We start from the raw sequence: 18,864 nt of genomic DNA on the forward strand, positions 1-18,864 counted from the left end.
TCAACTAAAAGCTTGACGTCACACCCACCTAATTTAGCCGCAAGGTAAATCCCCGGTAGGCCTTGGACCGGTGAGGCCAGCTGAAAAAAATGATCTTGCATTGGGGCAGGCACTCGGCCTATGATGCCTGCCCCCTCCCGTTTCCCTGTACATAAGGACAATCTCTCCTAATATGCCGATTACATCCACATTCCCAACAACCGCCTCCTAAAGATTGCGACTGCCTTTTCCCTACCCCACTAACAGTTGACGGTTCGATCATGTTATTTCTTAATAATGTGGGAACTGTCTCACAAAGTTGTTGTACAGATTTTTGTAATGTCTGCACCTCATTACGAAGTGTATCCACCACCTCCGTCAGCGCATCTACCTTACTTTCTGCCGCCGAAATATGTAACCCAAGCACTCGAGCATCCGGGGTGATCGCACATTGTTCTAACCCCTGAATAAGTTCGAATTCGCTTGCAATATTTATTGCTTCTTCCAAAGTGATAGGTTTAATACTGCGTAATCGAATACGAGTCTCCCCGTTTCCCACATGTGCAATAAAATGATCTCTAGCCAATAAGTCCTGTGTGTCGGCACCTACAGAAGAGTACGCTTTCGTCACCAACCTCCGCAGCGCATTACCAAACTCACGTAAAGTTTCGTTCGCCAAGCGTTTACGTGACGAGAAACTAACACGATTCCATTCTGCGGTTTCGCATGGTTCAAACATTTGCCTAAAGCGTCTTTTAACAGAACATAACTGCGTTTGGACTCTACCGAAAGGCCACTATAAATATCTCTAGCTCGCCCGGATAATAAAAGTGCCATAAATTTCAATTTCATTCCGTCATTCCAATTATTCACCACAGCCGCCATCTCAAACTGTTCTTTCCAATCAGACCATTCTCTACCCGTACCGGTGAAAGTCTCCGGCATAAATATCGGACGTGCCATAGACACGTTTGATGATGTAGCTGTGGTCAAAACCGAAGGTGCAGTCACATTTGCTGAGCTAGATGGGGTAGCTACTGCCCCTGACACATCCCGGTGCCCATCTCTACCCTCCATCGTCCGGCTGTTTTATTTACGTTAGGGATAAAATCCCACCGCTGCCACCAGTGTAACAACCGCACGAATTATAGGAAGGTAGAGATCAACACACTCGGATGGCAGTTTACAAACAATTCTTTATTAAATATAAATAGTATTGCTCAGCATTTAAAACACGTTACCCCCCTTTTCTCGGGCACAGGCGAGGTTAGTCCACAGTCAGAACAGCCGCACACCAGGCAGGCACAGGGGGTACACAAGAGATCCGTTAATCCAATGGAGAGTTCACAGGTAGACGGCCTTCCGTTCAACACAGAGGATATCCAAGGACTTTACGGTATCGTCCTTCGACCGGCAGGATCACCCTCTACAGTCTGACACGAGTATTCGGATACCTTGGTCAGCAGCTCTCCTAACTCCAAGTCGTACACCTCACTATCTAACACAGGAAGCCCCCCACTAACTGTCTGTCTTCACCGCCGGAGATACTAGTTACCTCGAGCGGCCGTTTAACGTTTCCCCACAGGTGAGAGCTCGACCCAAATCCTCCCGAGTAGAACTCAAGCCATGCTTAAATAATGATCCTCTCCTCTCGAATCAGCTGTAACCACTCATTTAATTAACCACGTCCATTATTTCAAATTAAAGGGCGTGTCCATCACTCATACCTCAGGTGCCCTATTCATCACAATACCTTTAGGATTTTTATAAGATAAATGTTTGGATTTAGCGTAAAATAATTTAACCCATACAAACTATACAGTATATACAAATAAATTAGCCCATATGTATACTAACTGTGGCCCATAGGAGACCCATATAAGACCTAGCTGGGTCCCATCATTAACCCATCTAGGCATACACCTGTAGACACCAAATGGGAGCTATCTGGTTAACCCAAGTGGGGCCTGTATGGTGTCTATTAAGGGCCCATCATAAGCCCATGTGGGCTAACACATGTGGGGCCACCATGGAAACTGCGGACAAAATTAGCTGGGTCCCAGTTGGGTTGCCCAGGTGGGCCCCAGATATCAGCCCAAGTGCAACCCATTTGGGCCCCACATGGTTGTGTTTGCTGGGGGAGCACTTTATTTTATTCCGACACCACACAGTCACATCTACAGTACACACATGATGAACACGCACACATGTTTCCTCAGATTAACCCCTCTGATCCCACTTACATTCACACACAACAGGCCAAGCCTATTTACACATAAACGCACAGATGAAACTATAGCAAACACATAAAGTACATCCAGTCCACAACCACAACTCATCTTGCTGCCTTGAATCTAAATCAACATCATAGTCATTATCATCACAAGTCAAGACATTATTATCAGATTGATGTGTTGTTGTGAAGACCCAGTCCCCTGTACCTTTTTGGTCTTCATAAGAACAGCAGGGTTTTGTGAGATCCCCCGCAGCACTCACTTGTACAGTGGCTGTCGGTAGCTTGGCTTGAAGCCGGAGGAGTCTGTGGTGGAGATGGACGCTCCGGGTCTGTTGTTGAGGCGACAGTGGAAGCTGGAGTAGTTTGCTCATTTTGTTTTGCCAGTTTATTTGTTAAAAATCTGACATTGACTTCTGTCCCTTCATTGTCGCAGCCTGGTAATTCCGCCAGCGGTTAAACAGGTGCCCGCTGTTAGCTCGCGACGATGCTCTCACATGACAGACCTAGTAACTACGTCAACGTAACGTCGTAGTTGATAAACAATGCACACTAATTTCAAATCAAAATGCTGTAGTCAGTGTGAGTTTTTTTTATCGCAGCAGTTGGTGAGAGTGAGTGAAGCTGTGTGGTGACTAGTATTGTTTGGCTCGTAAAAACACGGATACAACTTAGGCTTTTATTCATATCAGATAGTTTGTCAGAGTACAAAAGTTGCCCGGGCCGTAGCCCCCCTGGCCCCCCCAGTTCCGCGGTCTATGCATTAGAGACAGATATGGAGAGAATAAATATTCAGATAATTCGGAGTATTTATATATTCAATAACCTTGTGCATACAGTACATAAGCTTATACAGCCTTATATTTCTACACAGAAATTATTATTAACGTATTTGTTTTTTGCATTTTTGACAGGGCCATTGCACATAGGATAAAACCCATAAAATGGACTGAAAAAACAGGCCTTGATATGCAGGTTGGCTATCTATCCATCCATATATCCGTCTGTCTATTCAAATCTATCTATCTAAATCGTATCATCCATTTATCTATCCCATCCCTCTCTTTAAGTCTTATGTATCTATCTTTCTATGAAATTTGGCTTATTCCCTCCTTTCATTATATTTAAGGGTTTTCCAGTACAATCATATGGCAACGACTGTGGTGTGTTTATGTTGATGGTAAGATGTACATTATGTTTGTAGTTAATATTATATTGTTGTGCCATAATACTGACGTCTCTTTCATTTATAGTCTGCATTGTACATTGTGCTGGATGCCCCATTTGACTACACAATTGTAAGTATTAGTACAGTTTTCAATAACTTTGAGACAGGACATGGTAGAGCTGAGGAAATGGTGGTGCGTCATGTTAATGGAGAACTTTGGACTGGACCTGTATGGAATTGTTTGTATTTTGAATATTTAAAGCTATTATGAGAAAGGAATCATCTAACATTCAATCACTATTTTCCAGTCATGGAAAATTGTTTGCCCACTATACAGAGGAGTCCAAAGCCTTCCTGAGATGTGATCAGCAGCCTGTGTTTAGGTTGCAAAAAAGGAATATGCTATATATATATATAGCATGTCTACATAATAAAACTTTATCATTAAACCATTGATTAACAAGCACCTGTTTATTGTAGAATGAGTAATTTATGTATATATGTGTGTTTGTTTATAATTTTAGGCCGGAAGAATACGTGTACTACAAGAAAAGGTTTTATTTAGTAATGTATTTTCATTATTAGTGCAGATGTTCAGTAATGTATTTCAGCTATAATTATAATAAATACCTGGCCTTGACCCGAACCACCAGTATTCACGGTACTCTTAAAAAGCAGTAACCTTTACATTTTATGAATAGAATCTTACAGTTCACCCCGTGAAATACGTTAGAGCGTTCATGTGACAAGTGCGCATGCGCGGCTGAGAGTGCATCTCGTCTGCAGACAGATGCTATTGATCTGGGCTGCATTTCCCAAAAGCATCGTAAGCCTAAATTGATCGTTAAAACGACCGTATGAGTGATCTTAATATTAAAAGTATCGAAACCTAAGTAACACTTGAAAATGATCGTAGATCTACGAGTGCTCTGGAGTAATCGTAAAGCTGTAAGTGTATCGCAAGAAGACAGAGTTATGAGGTCACCTACAGGACAACCGGCAGATTACACCTTTAACTTTATTCAAGTACATTGTGATAATATGTTTTGATTGTACTTTATTGTTCTTTTTTAAAAATGAGGACAGGTAACAAGCAAAAACATTACAAATGCACATCTAAATTAAATGACTGCAAAAAAATTAATAAAATAAGAAATGTAGAAAATACTTCAAAGACTGGGAAAAATAGAGATAAAATAAAAAATATGTCAATGACTTGTTGACGTGCACGAAAACCGGCCATGTATTGGGCATTTCTTGGTTGGCCAGCATGTGGTCCCATGCCATTTTCTTCTTCGTCCTCCTCCACCACCTCTTCATCTTCTTCCCTGTTAAGTAAGGGCACTCTCATCTGCACCTCTATGTAACATAGCTGTTACTATTATTACTGCACAGCACTGTTGTGGAGCAAACAGAAGACCCCCGCTGGACTGGTGAATAGCCCGAAAGCACAGCTTCAATCTCCCTACAATACTACGTGCAACACGGTGTGCTTTGTTGAAATCTGTGTCCCTGACATTCATAGGATTAGCCACAGGGGTGACCACTGTCCCCAAGCAGCCTCCACTGTCCCTTTGAGTTTGTGCCTCCTGACCCACAGATTAATTGGTGAACATGAAGGAGACGTCGGGCCACCTTGCCACAATGTCTGTGATCAAACCCTTATGGTCACAGATCACCTGGCAGTTGACAGCTGCATACCCTTTGCGGTTTATATATATACAGCACATGGCCGTCCACAGATGGTGTAAGGATCGGGATCAAGGTACCATCAATCACTCCGATGACCTGTGGGATGTGATGATGTGTAACAAAATACTTTTGTATTTCTGTGATTTCCTGTATTAATGCAGGACATGTTATGTGTTCCACAGCAAGTGGAAGTAATGCATTGGTGACTACTTGAACAGCTCTTGACACTGATGCTTTACATAATCCAAGCCCATCATCAAGTTGCTGGAGAAAGCTGCCTGTTGCATAAAATCTCAATGCTGCTAAGAGTTGGACAAGGCAAAATTTCTCCTGGTGGGACGCATCAGCTGAGGTCCGATGCTATTCAGCAGTTATCTCCCAATTATAGCCATGTCATCAAGGATATCCAATTGGTTTTGATGCTGTCTAATGAAGGCATTTAATGTCACCAATCTACTTCGTGGTCGTCTCTGTCCCTTAACTGAAGAACACGCTGTAGTGCAGCCATGATTTCCTTTGCAAGTCTACTGAGGTGTAAACTCTATATACTATACTAATTTATTTGAAGGAACCATGTGAAGGTTATCAGGCCTTGATAATGTTCACATATCCGACTGCTTGTCACCAATTTCAGTAATCACATTAGGCCCTGCCCTGAAGTAGGTGAAGGTGTGGCATGCTTAGAAATTGTATAGATTACATATTCCTTTAATCTATCCTCTGTTTGGAATGACCAGAATTTGTGCTTCTTAATATGTATACATAGAACAGTGCTGGTGAAACATGTCTGCAATAAACTTTTTTTGTCTGTACCTGTAGAAATGGCTAGATGAAGTACATATATTTGTGCTACTTTACCCTTGATATATAGACTATATATTAGTATTATTGAAACTTACATGCTTATGAAATAATGCTGAGTCATAACTACATATATAAAACATTTCAAATTACACAAGAAATAACAGAACATGTATGCAGTTGGCAGACTCTTTTATCCAAAATGCCATACACTGCATTCAAGGTACACATTTTACATTATGTCAGTTCTTGCTTTCCCTGGGAATCAAACCCACACTCTTGTTGTTTGAGCTACAGGAGAGCAGATTACCTGACTCTTCTGGCAAGGTAATTGGCACAGACTTCATCTCCTCTAATGCAAGTCTTCTCTCTTCTAAGGCCAGCTTGGCCTTCTTGAGCTCAATGAGCTGCTGTTGAAAATTGGTATCCCTCTTGTTGGCTTCTTTAAGGGATTGCCTAATGTCTTTCAAGACATTATCTAGTTTCTCCTTCTCCAGCTGAACCCCTCTTCCTTTTTGCCAGACTTGCAAAACCCTGCCACTTCTTGCGGACCTCCTTACCCGATCTTTTAACCCCCTGGTTGCTGTTAATTTGGTAGCAATGTCCTCCCAGATGTTTTGTTTCTCCTTATTTGTATGATGTCCTTTAAATCTGGCAATATCTTTATTTAGCCCCACCTCCTCTAGAAGGACATTTACTTAATCTTTTCTTGTTTTTTTTGTTCAGCCATTTTGTCAGTGCCTCAGCCTGGAGGTAGTTGCTTTATATAGACGTGTCTTGATTGCTAATCCACATCAGAGGACGATTATTAGGTGAAACGTTCAGAGGACACGATTACATATAAGGTTACAGCTAAACATTTGGATACGGTTACATTTATATACACTGATAACGATCATCTTAAAAATCGTTTTGTAAAGTTTAAAAAATTGTAAGCCACTGCATCTGTTTTAGAAGTCTTTAGTTTGCATTTAAAACAAGATTTATTTTCAACACTTATTTTCTAACGTTATTAATATGACCATGTGATACATTTAGTTTTTATTGTGATCTTGAATTATAAAATTGAAATGAATATCAATCTAAATAAAATGCTTGTTTCAGAATATTATGTCTTTCTTAGTAATGTCTTAATAATTTCCAAACCAACAATGCATTCTACAAATCAAAATAGAAGGTCAACTAAAATGTTCCTACTCAAGATAAGGGCTGATTGTTTTCATTTATTAATTCAAACCTCCAGCTTGTTCAAGTTTTTATTAAACACATCTTAAAGCTAAAATATTTTGGCATATTTGGTTATTATGGCACATGTCTCCCAGTGGATGTTATAATTGTATCACTCGGAGTAACCGCAGTACTCTCCATAAAAGAATACCAGTAATACTCTCTGTAATGCGTTTTTGTAATACTGCTCTTCAACAAGGCAAAACTGTTATTTAATTTGAATGAAAACATATGCATAGACAAAAAGATCATTCATTTTACAAAAGTGGCACGTGTCATTTAATTATTGGGTTGCTTAAGACAAAGACAATATTCCCTTAATGAATGAGATTTTTTGGTGTCAAAATAAAAACACAGCAAAAGAGCCAAGACTTTAGAATATCAGTGTTATAATTCAATAGCTTTCTTTAGTGCTCCCAAAATGTCTATTAACTCAAAATTTGCTATATACACTATTCCTGAGAATCAAGTCAAATGATACACAAAAGATAAAGCAAAATATTTTAAATATTAGCAATTCAAGTAACATCTCCAGCCTGAAAACCACGACAGGCATAGTGTAATACAGTAACGGTGACTATGTAATAAATATACTGTGCAAACATTGCCTCATATTCTTTGGTCACTCAGAGGTTGTCGCTGATTGGCCCTCCAGAGCCCCAGGAAATCAGTGTCCAAACTCTGAGGACATTTGTGAAGTCACCACATAACCCTTTCCAGGTGGGATACCAGAAGCCAGAGCTGAAGTCCAATCCTTGGTCTCGCAAAAAGCCAGCAAGATTTCAAACACTGAAATGCAAAAGCATGGTCAATTGTAAATGATCAAAATGATTATGAATTAAGCATGCAAAAGTGCTTACGTTGGTTGATTGCAAACATTTTCTACCTTGGTTGATGGCTAAGATTTTGGAGTGGAAGTTTTTGGGGTTGGACTTCTTCACCATGTATTCATCAATAGGCAGTCTCATCGTGCAGACTCCAAGTTCTTTTGCTCTTTTGTAACTTATTTTCTGTCAATATCAAGTCTATGTCAATGGCTTAGCTTTTTGTTTTGGAAGAGCATCTATCAACGATTCTTAATAAATGACCACCTTTTGTATGCTTTCATCCACTAAACCGCCAAGGATATAAACTTTATCTTCATCCACACGTTCTAAGGCTAAAATCAAAAAGAATTTTAGAAATCACAATTATATACACATTTTCACTTCATAAGGGCTTTCATTACATTAAGCTGTATGCATACATTTACATAATTACAATTTTGCAATTCAATGAAAAGAAACATCTGAAGCAAAATAGAAACATGCTGTTCTAGCCGTATAGGAACTTCTACAAACGTCACTAAAATAGCGTGCACCAGGTTGACTAGCTTTACTTGGTCATGTAATATAACTACTTAAACAATTTTTACTGTATATCTTATATTACATGTTTAGACTTTCTCTTTATCACATTAAAAACAGTGTGCATTTTAATTGCTGTAATAATTTCACTTGTTTGACAGCTAAATTTTATTACAAATATATATATATATATATATATATATATATGATAAAAAATAGATGGATTAGTCACAAAGAAAAAGACATGAATTATTTCAGAACTGTAGCAAAATCACCTTCACAGCATTTTATAAGCTTATAGCTTTTGAAAATATTTGGCAAATGGTGGCTGCTTTAAAGACACTACAATAACATAGTTTTAATTACAATACAATTCTGAATCACAATAGTCATTCCATTGTTTTGATGAGTTTACTATTATTCCCATATGAAGAAAACAAATAAAGATTTGGGGTGTTTCAATATTTTGATGGTTAGGGTGTAGAGTTTAACACAAAAAATGAAACCTAGTGTAAAACCTAGAAAATTGCTTTATTGCTAATTATAGTATGTCAGACATAAACCTTCATTTGCGTCTGGGGTTAAATATATCACATCCTCAGCGGGGAACAGATGAAACCAGCTCTCATCTGTCACATCCATCTGTCAAATACAGAGTGTGTAATGGGTCACCTCCACAACAAAACTAATATATATATATATAATTACAACAATAATTCTTCTAATGATTACTTGAATTCTTCAACATCATTAAATAAGGATTAAACTTGGATTTAAAACATTGAGAAAAATCTGACAAATGGCAGGACTATTTACCAACCAAATAATTCAGGAATCCGTCATTCATCCGAACACATTCTTTATACAGCAGACTGTCCTCCTTCAATTCTGTCAGGAAAATGTGGAATGGCCGCAAAGCTTTTTTATTCGATCCATAAAGGCGCCTAATCTGACCTGCAAGACGGCTGATTTCCTAAAGAAAAAATGTCAAAAGAAAAAAGATCACTACGGATAAGTAAATACAGTGGACAAGTAGTTTGAGTAGAAAGTTTAACTACGCATTCCTTACAACAACTCACAGGGATATTGACTACTTGCACGTAGCCTCGTGATGTACACAGTGAGCCGTACGATTTCATGTATTTACAATACATGAAACATGCGACATAAGAAATATTCTAAACATCACAGATGTTCTTTTTGATATCTGAGAAAGCAATGGCTGGTGAATGATAGCGTTTCGCTTTTCCTCCTGACACACAGCTCCGAATGCAAATCTCAAGCTGAAGGAGACTAACAGGGAATCAACAGGGAAAGCGCTGTTTTGATTGAACAATTGCAGACTTAAAGGCACATCACCATAAAATCTATCTCCTGTCAAATACTCACCCTCAGGATGTTTAAAACCTGTATACATTTCTTTGTTCCGATGAACACAGAGAAAGATATTTGGAAGAATGTTAGCAATTTTCAGTTCTGGGACATCATCCACTACCATAGGAGGATTTTTTGGTTCTAAAAAACACAAAAGGAGATATTTAGAAGAATTTAGAAAACCAAAGACTTCCATTAAATTAGTCTGCTATCGTAGTCAACGATATCCCGAAATGTCTAACATTCTTCCAAATATCTGTCTCTGTGTTCATCAGAGCTAAGTAATATATACACAAGTATGGAATTACATGAGGGTGCGCAAATGATGACAGAATTTTCATTTTTGGGTGAACTATCCCTTTCAAATAAAGTATTTAATGCGTAAGAGAGCACGGACCTGACAAACAAGTTTTTATTACATGTTTGGATCACTATGTTGTGTGGTTATTTAATTGACAAATCCTATCTATAACTAAATGCAATTTTTGTCAATAGCTATAGACCTATGTAAAAAGTGTAGTTATAATGTTAAAGAATAAATGTCACAAAATGTTGTGCAGTTAGCGTATTTATTAGCCACTCATTATTAGACTCATCTTTAAATGCTTTCCAATGTGAATGAACATCTAATTAATTTAAAAGCCACATATCACATTTAACAATCATTGTATGGTGTAATATTATTGTCATTTAAATGTATGAAATATAATACATTAGGGATGTAACGATGCACTCCAAGCCGGTTGAAAATCGATGAAAATATGTGATGATTCGTGTCGGTTGAGATGTTAAAAGAATCGCGATACACGTTTTAAACAGCAGGGGGCGCTGAAGCAGTAGCCTACATTCTGACCTCGCTTTACAGGCGCGATAGCAGCGAAAAAGCTGTAGCTTTTAACAGAAGCAAAAATGGCGGCGTCAAGTGTAGGTGACGTTGATATTGAGGATGCCCCAAACTCATTCAAATCGGACGTGTGGCGGCATTTTGGCTTTCCGAAGACTAAAAATGAAAAAGGTGAGGTGGTAACGGACAAAACAAAAACTGTGTGCAGATACTGCAAGAAGATGTTAATATACACCAATAGCACAACAAACATGATGCAGCATACAAACCGTCACCACAGTGAGAAGCTCCAGTCACCGCCGTCTGCACGTAAAAACCTGTTAGTGGGCCAAACCACACTGACCGGCGGATTTGCAGCCCCACTCGCGGCGACTTAGTTTGTTTATATGAAAAGATTTATTTTATTTGTATTTATTTTATTTGGGATTTGTTTTAATATTTCAATTTAGTTTTGTTATTGACAAAGATATTTTTTATTTTCAGAAAGAAATGTACAGCATTTTGTCTGAGTGAGAATAAAATAATAAAAGGAAACTTTTTCATTTATCTTTCTTAAATCTCATTTTGTACAAAAAAATTGTGATAAAATCGTATCGTGAAACCAGTATCGTGAATCGTATCGCATCGCGAGTTCAGTGAATCGTTACATGCCTATAATACATGAATGATACTAACACCATTTAGGTAAGTGATGGACTGCGGGGTGCATACAATGGCTTTATTATGCATGAGTTGAGTATGCGTTCATAAAATATAATAGGTGAAATTCTGCTAAGTTAAGATCTGTCATTTAAACCCACATTAAAGCATGTTAACGTCACTAAAATGATCGGGTGTCCAATTTCCGGATTACGCTTGTTAAGACAAAGTCGTACTGAGTACCAAAACAACCTTGTAGCAGTAAGGTGCACAGCGCACAGGACGGACATAAGTTGAAACTGGCGTTGACGAAAGCGAAAGATGGGGTAGGGGTGTGTTTGTTTATGTGATTTGACCATGACAACGGCTAAGAGAAATCGGACACCCCGCCTTTAAGGGGCCGTTTACACGAGACCGTTTTCAAGTGAAAGCGCAAAACAATTTATGCGATTTGGCTGTCCGTTTACACGGAAACGGCATTTTAGGGAACAGATAACGCGAACTTTTGAAAACGTGAACGTTTTTGAAGACCACAGCGTTCTCATTTCCGTGTAAACCCCGGAAGTACGCAAGAATGAGAAAATGACATTGTGCGAATGCGTATTAGGTGTGGGGGTGTGGTATGCGCATGTACACCCAAACACAATGAAGAAGAAAAAAGCAATAGTTTGTTAACGCTTCTCCAGCAAACTGTAGATTTACTACACCAGTGCTAGAACCATTATTTACCTACAGCAAAATCTTAACACTCATTCACAACGACGAAGGGTTTTTAAACGGGGCTTTTGGATCAGACCCGGGAGGACGAGAAGATGGAAGAATATCCAAACTTTTCGCCATCTTGTTTGTTTGTTTGTATATGTGCGCACGCTTCTTTCACTATAAATGAGGAGAAATGCAGCGCTCTGTATTGTATTGTCTCTTTAGCGACGGAAGTCTGCCTTCCAATAAACCGTCAATCAATCATCAGGTACTCTGGTATTTTTTCTTTACAAAGTGATCCCACCAACTTCTGGCGTGGCATGCGTAATACAGTGTTTTAGTCATTTTTGTCGATCTGTGTAAACGCGGAATGTTATGATAACGTTGCCGTGTGTACGTGAAACCTTTCAAAAACGCAAAAGAAAAACGTTTCAGTTTTTCATCATGTAAACGTGGCCTAAGTGACCATCCCAAAGATTAAAATTATTTACTATGATCTCAGCATGCAGACTGTTACCAGCAATGAGTGAGCCGCATCGAGGAGAACGCGGAAGTAGTGCAAGTAGTCCGTTGTGTGTAAAATGTGTGTTTGTGTTACCGTTATGCAAAGCTTACTTTATGTGACATGTGATCAGTCATGTTGAGGTCCACACACAGAACCAGGCCTGCGCCTCTGGCATCCTCCAGTCTCTCTTTTGTAGTCGCTTTCATAACACGCTTGTTAAGCTGGGGTCCATAAATATCTGCAAAACAAACGTTTTTAACTATTGTTATCGTTAAAAACAATAATAATTATCGCAAAGACAAGATACAAGTCAGTCTGTCTCTTGATCCATGTGCACAAAATATTTGAGATGCAACACTTTGCCTCACATGAACCTAATGAGATGGACATTCCAAAAGTATCTTTAAAACACTAGTTAAATATCACCTTTATTTCTACCGTTGAGCTTCTTTCTTTGCTTCTCCTCTTTTCTTTTGCCTTTTTTCGCCTCGACTCTTCTCTCCCAGTTACGCTGCTTTCGCATGACATTTTTCTACAAATAAATCAATAAATAAAACATGTGACTGGAATAACAGGTTCTCTCTGCTAGGACTGCTTCTCTGCATCAAGGTCATCTTACAGAACACGCGTTTTCTTCTCTGTCGCTACCAACAGGATCGAGCTCCACATCGATACGCAGAAAATCTAATAAATCGGGGATCACGGCTTCGTTTGTTCGGGACAGCCTTTCATCATAACAACGCTGCCCCTGAAGCGTTTCTTCCTCCATTCGTATTACTTGTGACGTATCCTTACAAACACAACCACAGAGAAAGTCGTAATCTTTTTATAATAAATAAATGTTCTACGTTTCAAGGAAACATACTGCTACTGTCAGGTAAAAGGTAAGACGAAAATGGATAACGGTACACACCGAAACATGTGCATCGACGGGTCTGATGTTATGGCTGAGATCAAACCTTTCTCGTCACATTTAATTATACAGGAAACGATCCGAGAAAGCTACAAATAAATAAGAAATAAACGTCACAGCATTTTTCTAAACTGGCGAATTTCCACGCACACACCTCCTCAACTTCATGTAGAACTGTCGCTACCCGATCCGTCCCGGAAACACGATTTGTTCCGCGCATGCGTGAAACTGACGTCACTTCCTGTTATCGCCGACGTTTTACGACAGTTTTCTCGACCTGGGAACAGCTCGGTTACGTCGTGCAGCCAAACTTGTATTATTATTTAACGTTTTTTCTTGTTTGTGTGTATGTTATGCACCTGCACCCGTTTTGTACGTTTATGGGTAAGAACTGTTATCATTGCCATAATGTTTGTACATGAATATTTGTTCAATAAAAAAAAAAAAAAAAAAAAAAAAAAAAAAAACGTCGTGCAGCCAAACCCCTTTCATTTATTCAATGATAACTCCTAAACTACATCCTAAATGTAAAGAGGTGCATTTTAAAATTCTGAATCATATATATCCAACAAAAGAATTTTTAAGAGTAAGATTTAACGTTGGTGATTCAAATGTATGTCAAATATGCAAGGTAGAGATAGAAACGGTTGAACACTTATTTTATCAGTGCAATTTGGTAACCATATTCTGGAACGATGCGTTGAGCTGGTTGCAACAAAGATTACCTGTAAGGCTGATATTGTCGTGGGAACTTATTAAGTTTGGACTATTAATTAAGGATAAAAAGTTATTTTTTGTAATTAATAATGTGTTGCTTTTATTGAAATTTTATATACACAAATGTACATTTTTCAAAATTCCTCCACGGTTAGTGGCTTTCAAGGAGGAATTCAGGGTATATTTAATGACCGTGAAAAAGTTGAAAAGCCCTAAAGCAGTGTATTTGTACTCAGTGTTGGAAGATTTTGGTTTTATAATTTGAATAACTTCCTACTCCACTACTTCGTTTAATTTATTATTTGTTTATTTATTTATGTATTTTTTTTCACTGTCTTCATTGTATTTATGAATGATATGAATATTATGTTCTAATATTTGTATGTAAGCTAAGGTTGGTTGTGAATGTTAAACTATGATTGTCTTTTTTTGTTAATGTTCTACAATGTTAATAAATAAAAAAAAAAAATTTTCACGAAAGACTTCAAAAATGTATCTTAAAAGGAGAAATTCCTGACTGTCCTACCGGGCATCTTCGAATTAAGTAGCGTTAAGCGATTTTATATTTAACAAAAAGGAGAACTGACCATCTAGAAAACTATAAAAACCTTCACAGAGATGCAAATTATTTCCATTAAAATACTACTATGAACTATTAGCTTTTACTATTAAAACCATTACAAATGTCATTCCTTGCAGTTTGGTTTGGGCATGATTCCTGTAGGATTGAATTGTGTTATTGGTTATAAAATCAATTTATATAAAAAATTGGTTAAATTGATGTCATGTTTTTATTGACTGTTATCGATATCAGATAGTCAGATAATATGAATTTTGACTGCAACTTTCATGCTTTTTTTTCTTATTTAAACAGGCGACAGACTCTTCTACGCCGGCCCAACTAAACAGTACATGCGGCTAGTTGTCCTGTCCGAGTAAAGAAGAGTGCTGTTCTTGCAGAGTGCTATAATAACCCTGGAACTGGCAATCACTGTGGCATCAGAGGCAGTTGCAACAGTTGTTTTTTAAACTAACTGTGGATGCACTTTTCCTTTTCCAGTTTTTCCTCAACAGTCCAGTGGGGATTCTTGCGGTGTCTACATGCAAGTCTTTCAGTGTAATTTGTGTTTCACAGTATGCTCTCAGCATCTGCACATCATGTCCCTTAACATTCACAGAGGTAAGCTGAATTTTTCACACAAGTATGTCATTTAACTACTGATATGTGTAAATTGTTTTTGTGTTTGTGTGTTTCAGGAGGAGGTGCCATTAATTCGCCAGTGGTGGTGCATTAACCTCATGGAAAGATTTTGCATAGAAGGGTATGATAGATTCTACAGATATAATTTCAGTATCTTGGCTGTATTAAGTAAGCTAAAGCTATTAAATAGAGTTCATATACGTTTACATATATTTCAAAGGCATGGACAGAGGTTTGCATACTGGACTGAAGAAGCATCCCAACTCCTTCAGGGGATCGTTGAGACTGTGTTTAGGGTGTCGAAATTCACCACCACCAAACTGTCACCCAGCAGAAGAGTAGTGGATGACAAGGACATTGATAAGGTAAATTATTATACAGAAGTGGTTATACATTAAACATTTGCATGCATGCTGAATAAATAGTTTAAATGTTGTGCCATTTTAGTATGCAAGAAATAATTTAGTCAACCAATTAGAATGCAACATAAACTTCACTTACTTCAATAGGTGCAACCAATAGCTCGCACCCAACCATTGTGCGAGACCTAAATACAGCGTGGGACTGGGTACAGAATCACAGACACTTATTCCGTGGGGAGGTGACGGAGCCGGCCTTTTTGCAGATGAACAGGGGTGATAGACAAAATGCCACCAAGAACCTCCTGGGGGGTCAATTCTGTGAGGCGAAGGATGACTTTTTGTTTATATTTTACTACCAAGAAGACATGGAAACATTTTTGTCATATTGTGTTGATGAACAAGGCCTAAAGGTCAATGCTATGTTCAACAATGAGAAATGTAGTGTGGGAGTGTGTGTATGTGCGAGTGAGTGTGAGAGATTAAGAGAGAGATAGTGTGTGTGTGTGTGTGTGTGTGTGTGTGTGTGTGTGTGTGTGTGTGTGTGTGTGTGTGTGTGTGTGTGTGTGTGTGTGTGTGTGTGTGTGTGTGTGTGTGTGTGTGTGTGTGTGTGTGTGTGTGTGTGTGTGTGTGTGTGTGTGTGTGTGTGTGTGTGTGTGTGTGTGTGTGTGTGTGTGTGTGTGTGTGTGTGTGTGTGTGTGTGTGTGTGTGTGTGTGTGTGTGTGTGTGTGTGTGTGTGTGTGTGTGTGTGTGTGTGTGTGTGTGTGTGTGTGTGTGTGTGTGTGTGTGTGTGTGTGTGTGTGTGTGTGTGTGTGTGTGTGTGTGTGTGTGTGTGTGTGTGTGTGTGTGTGTGTGTGTGTGTGTGTGTGTGTGTGTGTGTGTGTGTGTGTGTGTGTGTGTGTGTGTGTGTGTGTGTGTGTGTGTGTGTGTGTGTGTGTGTGTGTGTGTGTGTGTGTGTGTGTGTGTGTGTGTGTGTGTGTGTGTGTGTGTGTGTGTGTGTGTGTGTGTGTGTGTGTGTGTGTGTGTGTGTGTGTGTGTGTGTGTGTGTGTGTGTGTGAATGAGAGAGAGTGTGAGTGATTGAGAGAGAGTGTGAGTGATTGAGAGAGAGAGCGAGTGTGTGAGTGAGAGAGATTGTGAGTGATTGAGAGAGAGAGAGAGAGAGAGAGAGAGAGAGAGAGAGAGAGAGAGAGAGAGAGAGAGAGTGTGTGTGTGTGAATGAGAGAGAGAGTGTGTGAGTGAGTGAGAACAAATGTATGAATAAATTAAATCAATGCATATATAACTTTATTCTGTGTGTTTCTTTAATGCAGACATTTGTTAAACAATCTAGAACAGTTAAGTAGAACCCTCTTTAGAAAATTAAATGAAAGAAACACATCTGTATTTTCCAAAGTCTGTCTAGAGAATTTAAACAATTCAGTTTAATTTGACCATTTATTTAATTCAACAAAGTGAATTTATGCCACATTTAGTAGTTATTTTTTATAACAAACAGGCATTATAATGCAGCAACAATTTAACAAGCCAGGAAATATATCAAAGCAGCTTAAGAAACACATTAAGAAAAAATAAACGTATAGGCCTACAGATATAATAAATACACTTACTAATAAATGTAATACAAAATCTATAAAAACGCAGTGGGCGTATCGGGTGGCGAGTGTAAAGCATAATAATAATTATATTATAAATAATACCCGAAACTGCCGTAAAGTGTTTCGATTGATTTCAGACCGGAAGTGACGTCCGTTTCGCGCATGCGCCGTACAAATCGTGTTTCCGGGACGGATCGGGTAGCGACAAGAACCACAACTCGTGAGACGCTGTCGGACCTTGATGACGTCACTTTCTAATGTAAAAAGGTGCATACCGCCACCTACTGTGATATGTATGTAAAATCATGTATTCATTGATTATTTCCTGTTTCTGAAACACCTCCTCATTCGATAATATACGTTTCTCAGTGTTCTTCAGTTTGTTAGTACACGTTCTACATTTTCTTAGTTTTTTGTATTTTACAGATATTTGGACTTTATCAAAAGGGTCAAATCAGTCAACAGCCTACACACGTTTTCCATTTTAAAAAGGGAAAATGTGTGTGACAAAAAAGAGGATATTTTTAGACAATACTTTGGAGGAATCCTGTGATTGAAAATTCATCTTCGAGTCATGCCAGCTGCCATTTCAACGTATACTCACATCATGAGTCAACGGTGAATGACCAGTTGCTGTGTGATAGGGATTCAGATGAAGTACACTACTGGCACAGTGTAGGGGACACAGAAAAACGGTTCCTCTGGCTGCATAGGGAGATTCAAGGGGAAAATTCCCTTGACTGTCTGAGAGAGATTCAATGGGACGATTCCCCCGACTGTCTGAGGGAGATTCAATGGGACGATTCCCCCGACTGTCTGAGGGAGATTCAATGGGACGATTCCCCCGACTGTCTGAGGAAGATTCAATGGGACGATTCCCCCGACTGTCTGAGGAAGATTCAATGGGACGATTCCCCCGACTGTCTGAGGGAGATTCAATGGGACGATTCCCCCGACTGTCTGAGGGAGATTCAATGGGACGATTCCCCCGACTGTCTGAGGGAGATTCAATGGGACGATTCCCCCGACTGTCTGAGGAAGATTCAATGGGACGATTCCCCCGACTGTCTGAGGGAGATTCAATGGGACGATTCCCCCGACTGTCTGAGGGAGATTCAATGGGACGATTCCCCCGACTGTCTGAGGGAGATTCAATGGGACGATTCCCCCGACTGTCTGAGGGAGATTCAATGGGACGATTCAACCGACTGTCTGAGGGAGATTCAATGGGACGATTCCCCCGACTGTCTGAGGAAGATTCAATGGGACGATTCCCCCGACTGTCTGAGGAAGATTCAATGGGACGATTCCCCCGACTGTCTGAGGGAGATTCAATGGGACGATTCAACCGACTGTCTGAGGGAGATTCAATGGGACGATTCCCCCGACTGTCTGAGGGAGATTCAATGGGACGATTCCCCCGACTGTCTGAGGGAGATTCAATGGGACGATTCCCCCGACTGTCTGAGGGAGATTCAATGGGACGATTCCCCCGACTGTCTGAGGGAGATTCAATGGGACGATTCAACCGACTGTCTGAGGGAGACTCAATGGGACGATTCCCCCAA

At 39.3% G+C, this 18,864-nt stretch overlaps 1 protein-coding gene across 4 annotated transcripts; it reads right to left on the reverse strand.

Moving 5' to 3' along the window:
* Positions 1 to 6,850: 6,850 nt before the first annotated feature.
* Positions 6,851 to 17,623, reverse strand: trmt10b (tRNA methyltransferase 10B). 4 transcript variants are annotated; one of them, XM_079453205.1, is made up of 10 exons: positions 17,509 to 17,623; positions 13,424 to 13,597; positions 13,130 to 13,300; positions 12,937 to 13,042; positions 12,621 to 12,748; positions 9,267 to 9,419; positions 9,010 to 9,088; positions 8,192 to 8,259; positions 7,987 to 8,110; positions 6,851 to 7,889 (listed from the first exon to the last, which is right to left on the reverse strand). In XM_079453205.1, the coding sequence occupies exons 3-10, from the start codon at positions 13,277 to 13,279 to the stop codon at positions 7,768 to 7,770; spliced, it is 930 nt and encodes a 309-aa protein (XP_079309331.1). In that variant the 5' UTR covers positions 13,280 to 13,300; positions 13,424 to 13,597; positions 17,509 to 17,623; the 3' UTR covers positions 6,851 to 7,767. The 4 variants fall into 4 exon arrangements, with proteins under 4 accessions (XP_079309331.1, XP_079309333.1, XP_079309330.1 ...); XM_079453207.1 differs by having other exon boundaries at positions 7,023 to 7,889; positions 7,961 to 8,110; positions 17,509 to 17,565; XM_079453206.1 differs by lacking the exon at positions 17,509 to 17,623 and having other exon boundaries at positions 7,069 to 7,889; positions 13,424 to 13,512; positions 13,578 to 13,643.
* Between the last annotated feature and the right edge of the window lie 1,241 nt (positions 17,624 to 18,864).

The sequence above is a fragment of the Barbatula barbatula genome (assembly GCF_947034865.1).
Source record: "Barbatula barbatula genome assembly, chromosome: 1".
Lineage (NCBI taxonomy): Eukaryota > Metazoa > Chordata > Actinopteri > Cypriniformes > Nemacheilidae > Barbatula > Barbatula barbatula.

What these genes read in the sequence shown, in the direction of transcription:
- trmt10b (XM_079453205.1), bottom strand. Translation starts at nt 13,279, where the DNA reads ATGGAGGAAGAAACGCTTCAGGGGCAGCGTTGTTATGATGAAAGGCTG. An exon ending in GAGAAGAAAACGCGTGTTCT is followed by an intron (nt 13,043 to 13,129) that starts GTAAGATGACCT and finishes ATTTATTTGTAG; the next exon opens with AAAAATGTCATGCGAAAGCA. An exon ending in CTGATCACATGTCACATAAA is followed by an intron (nt 9,420 to 12,620) that starts GTAAGCTTTGCA and finishes TTTTTTCTTTAG; the next exon opens with GAAATCAGCCGTCTTGCAGG.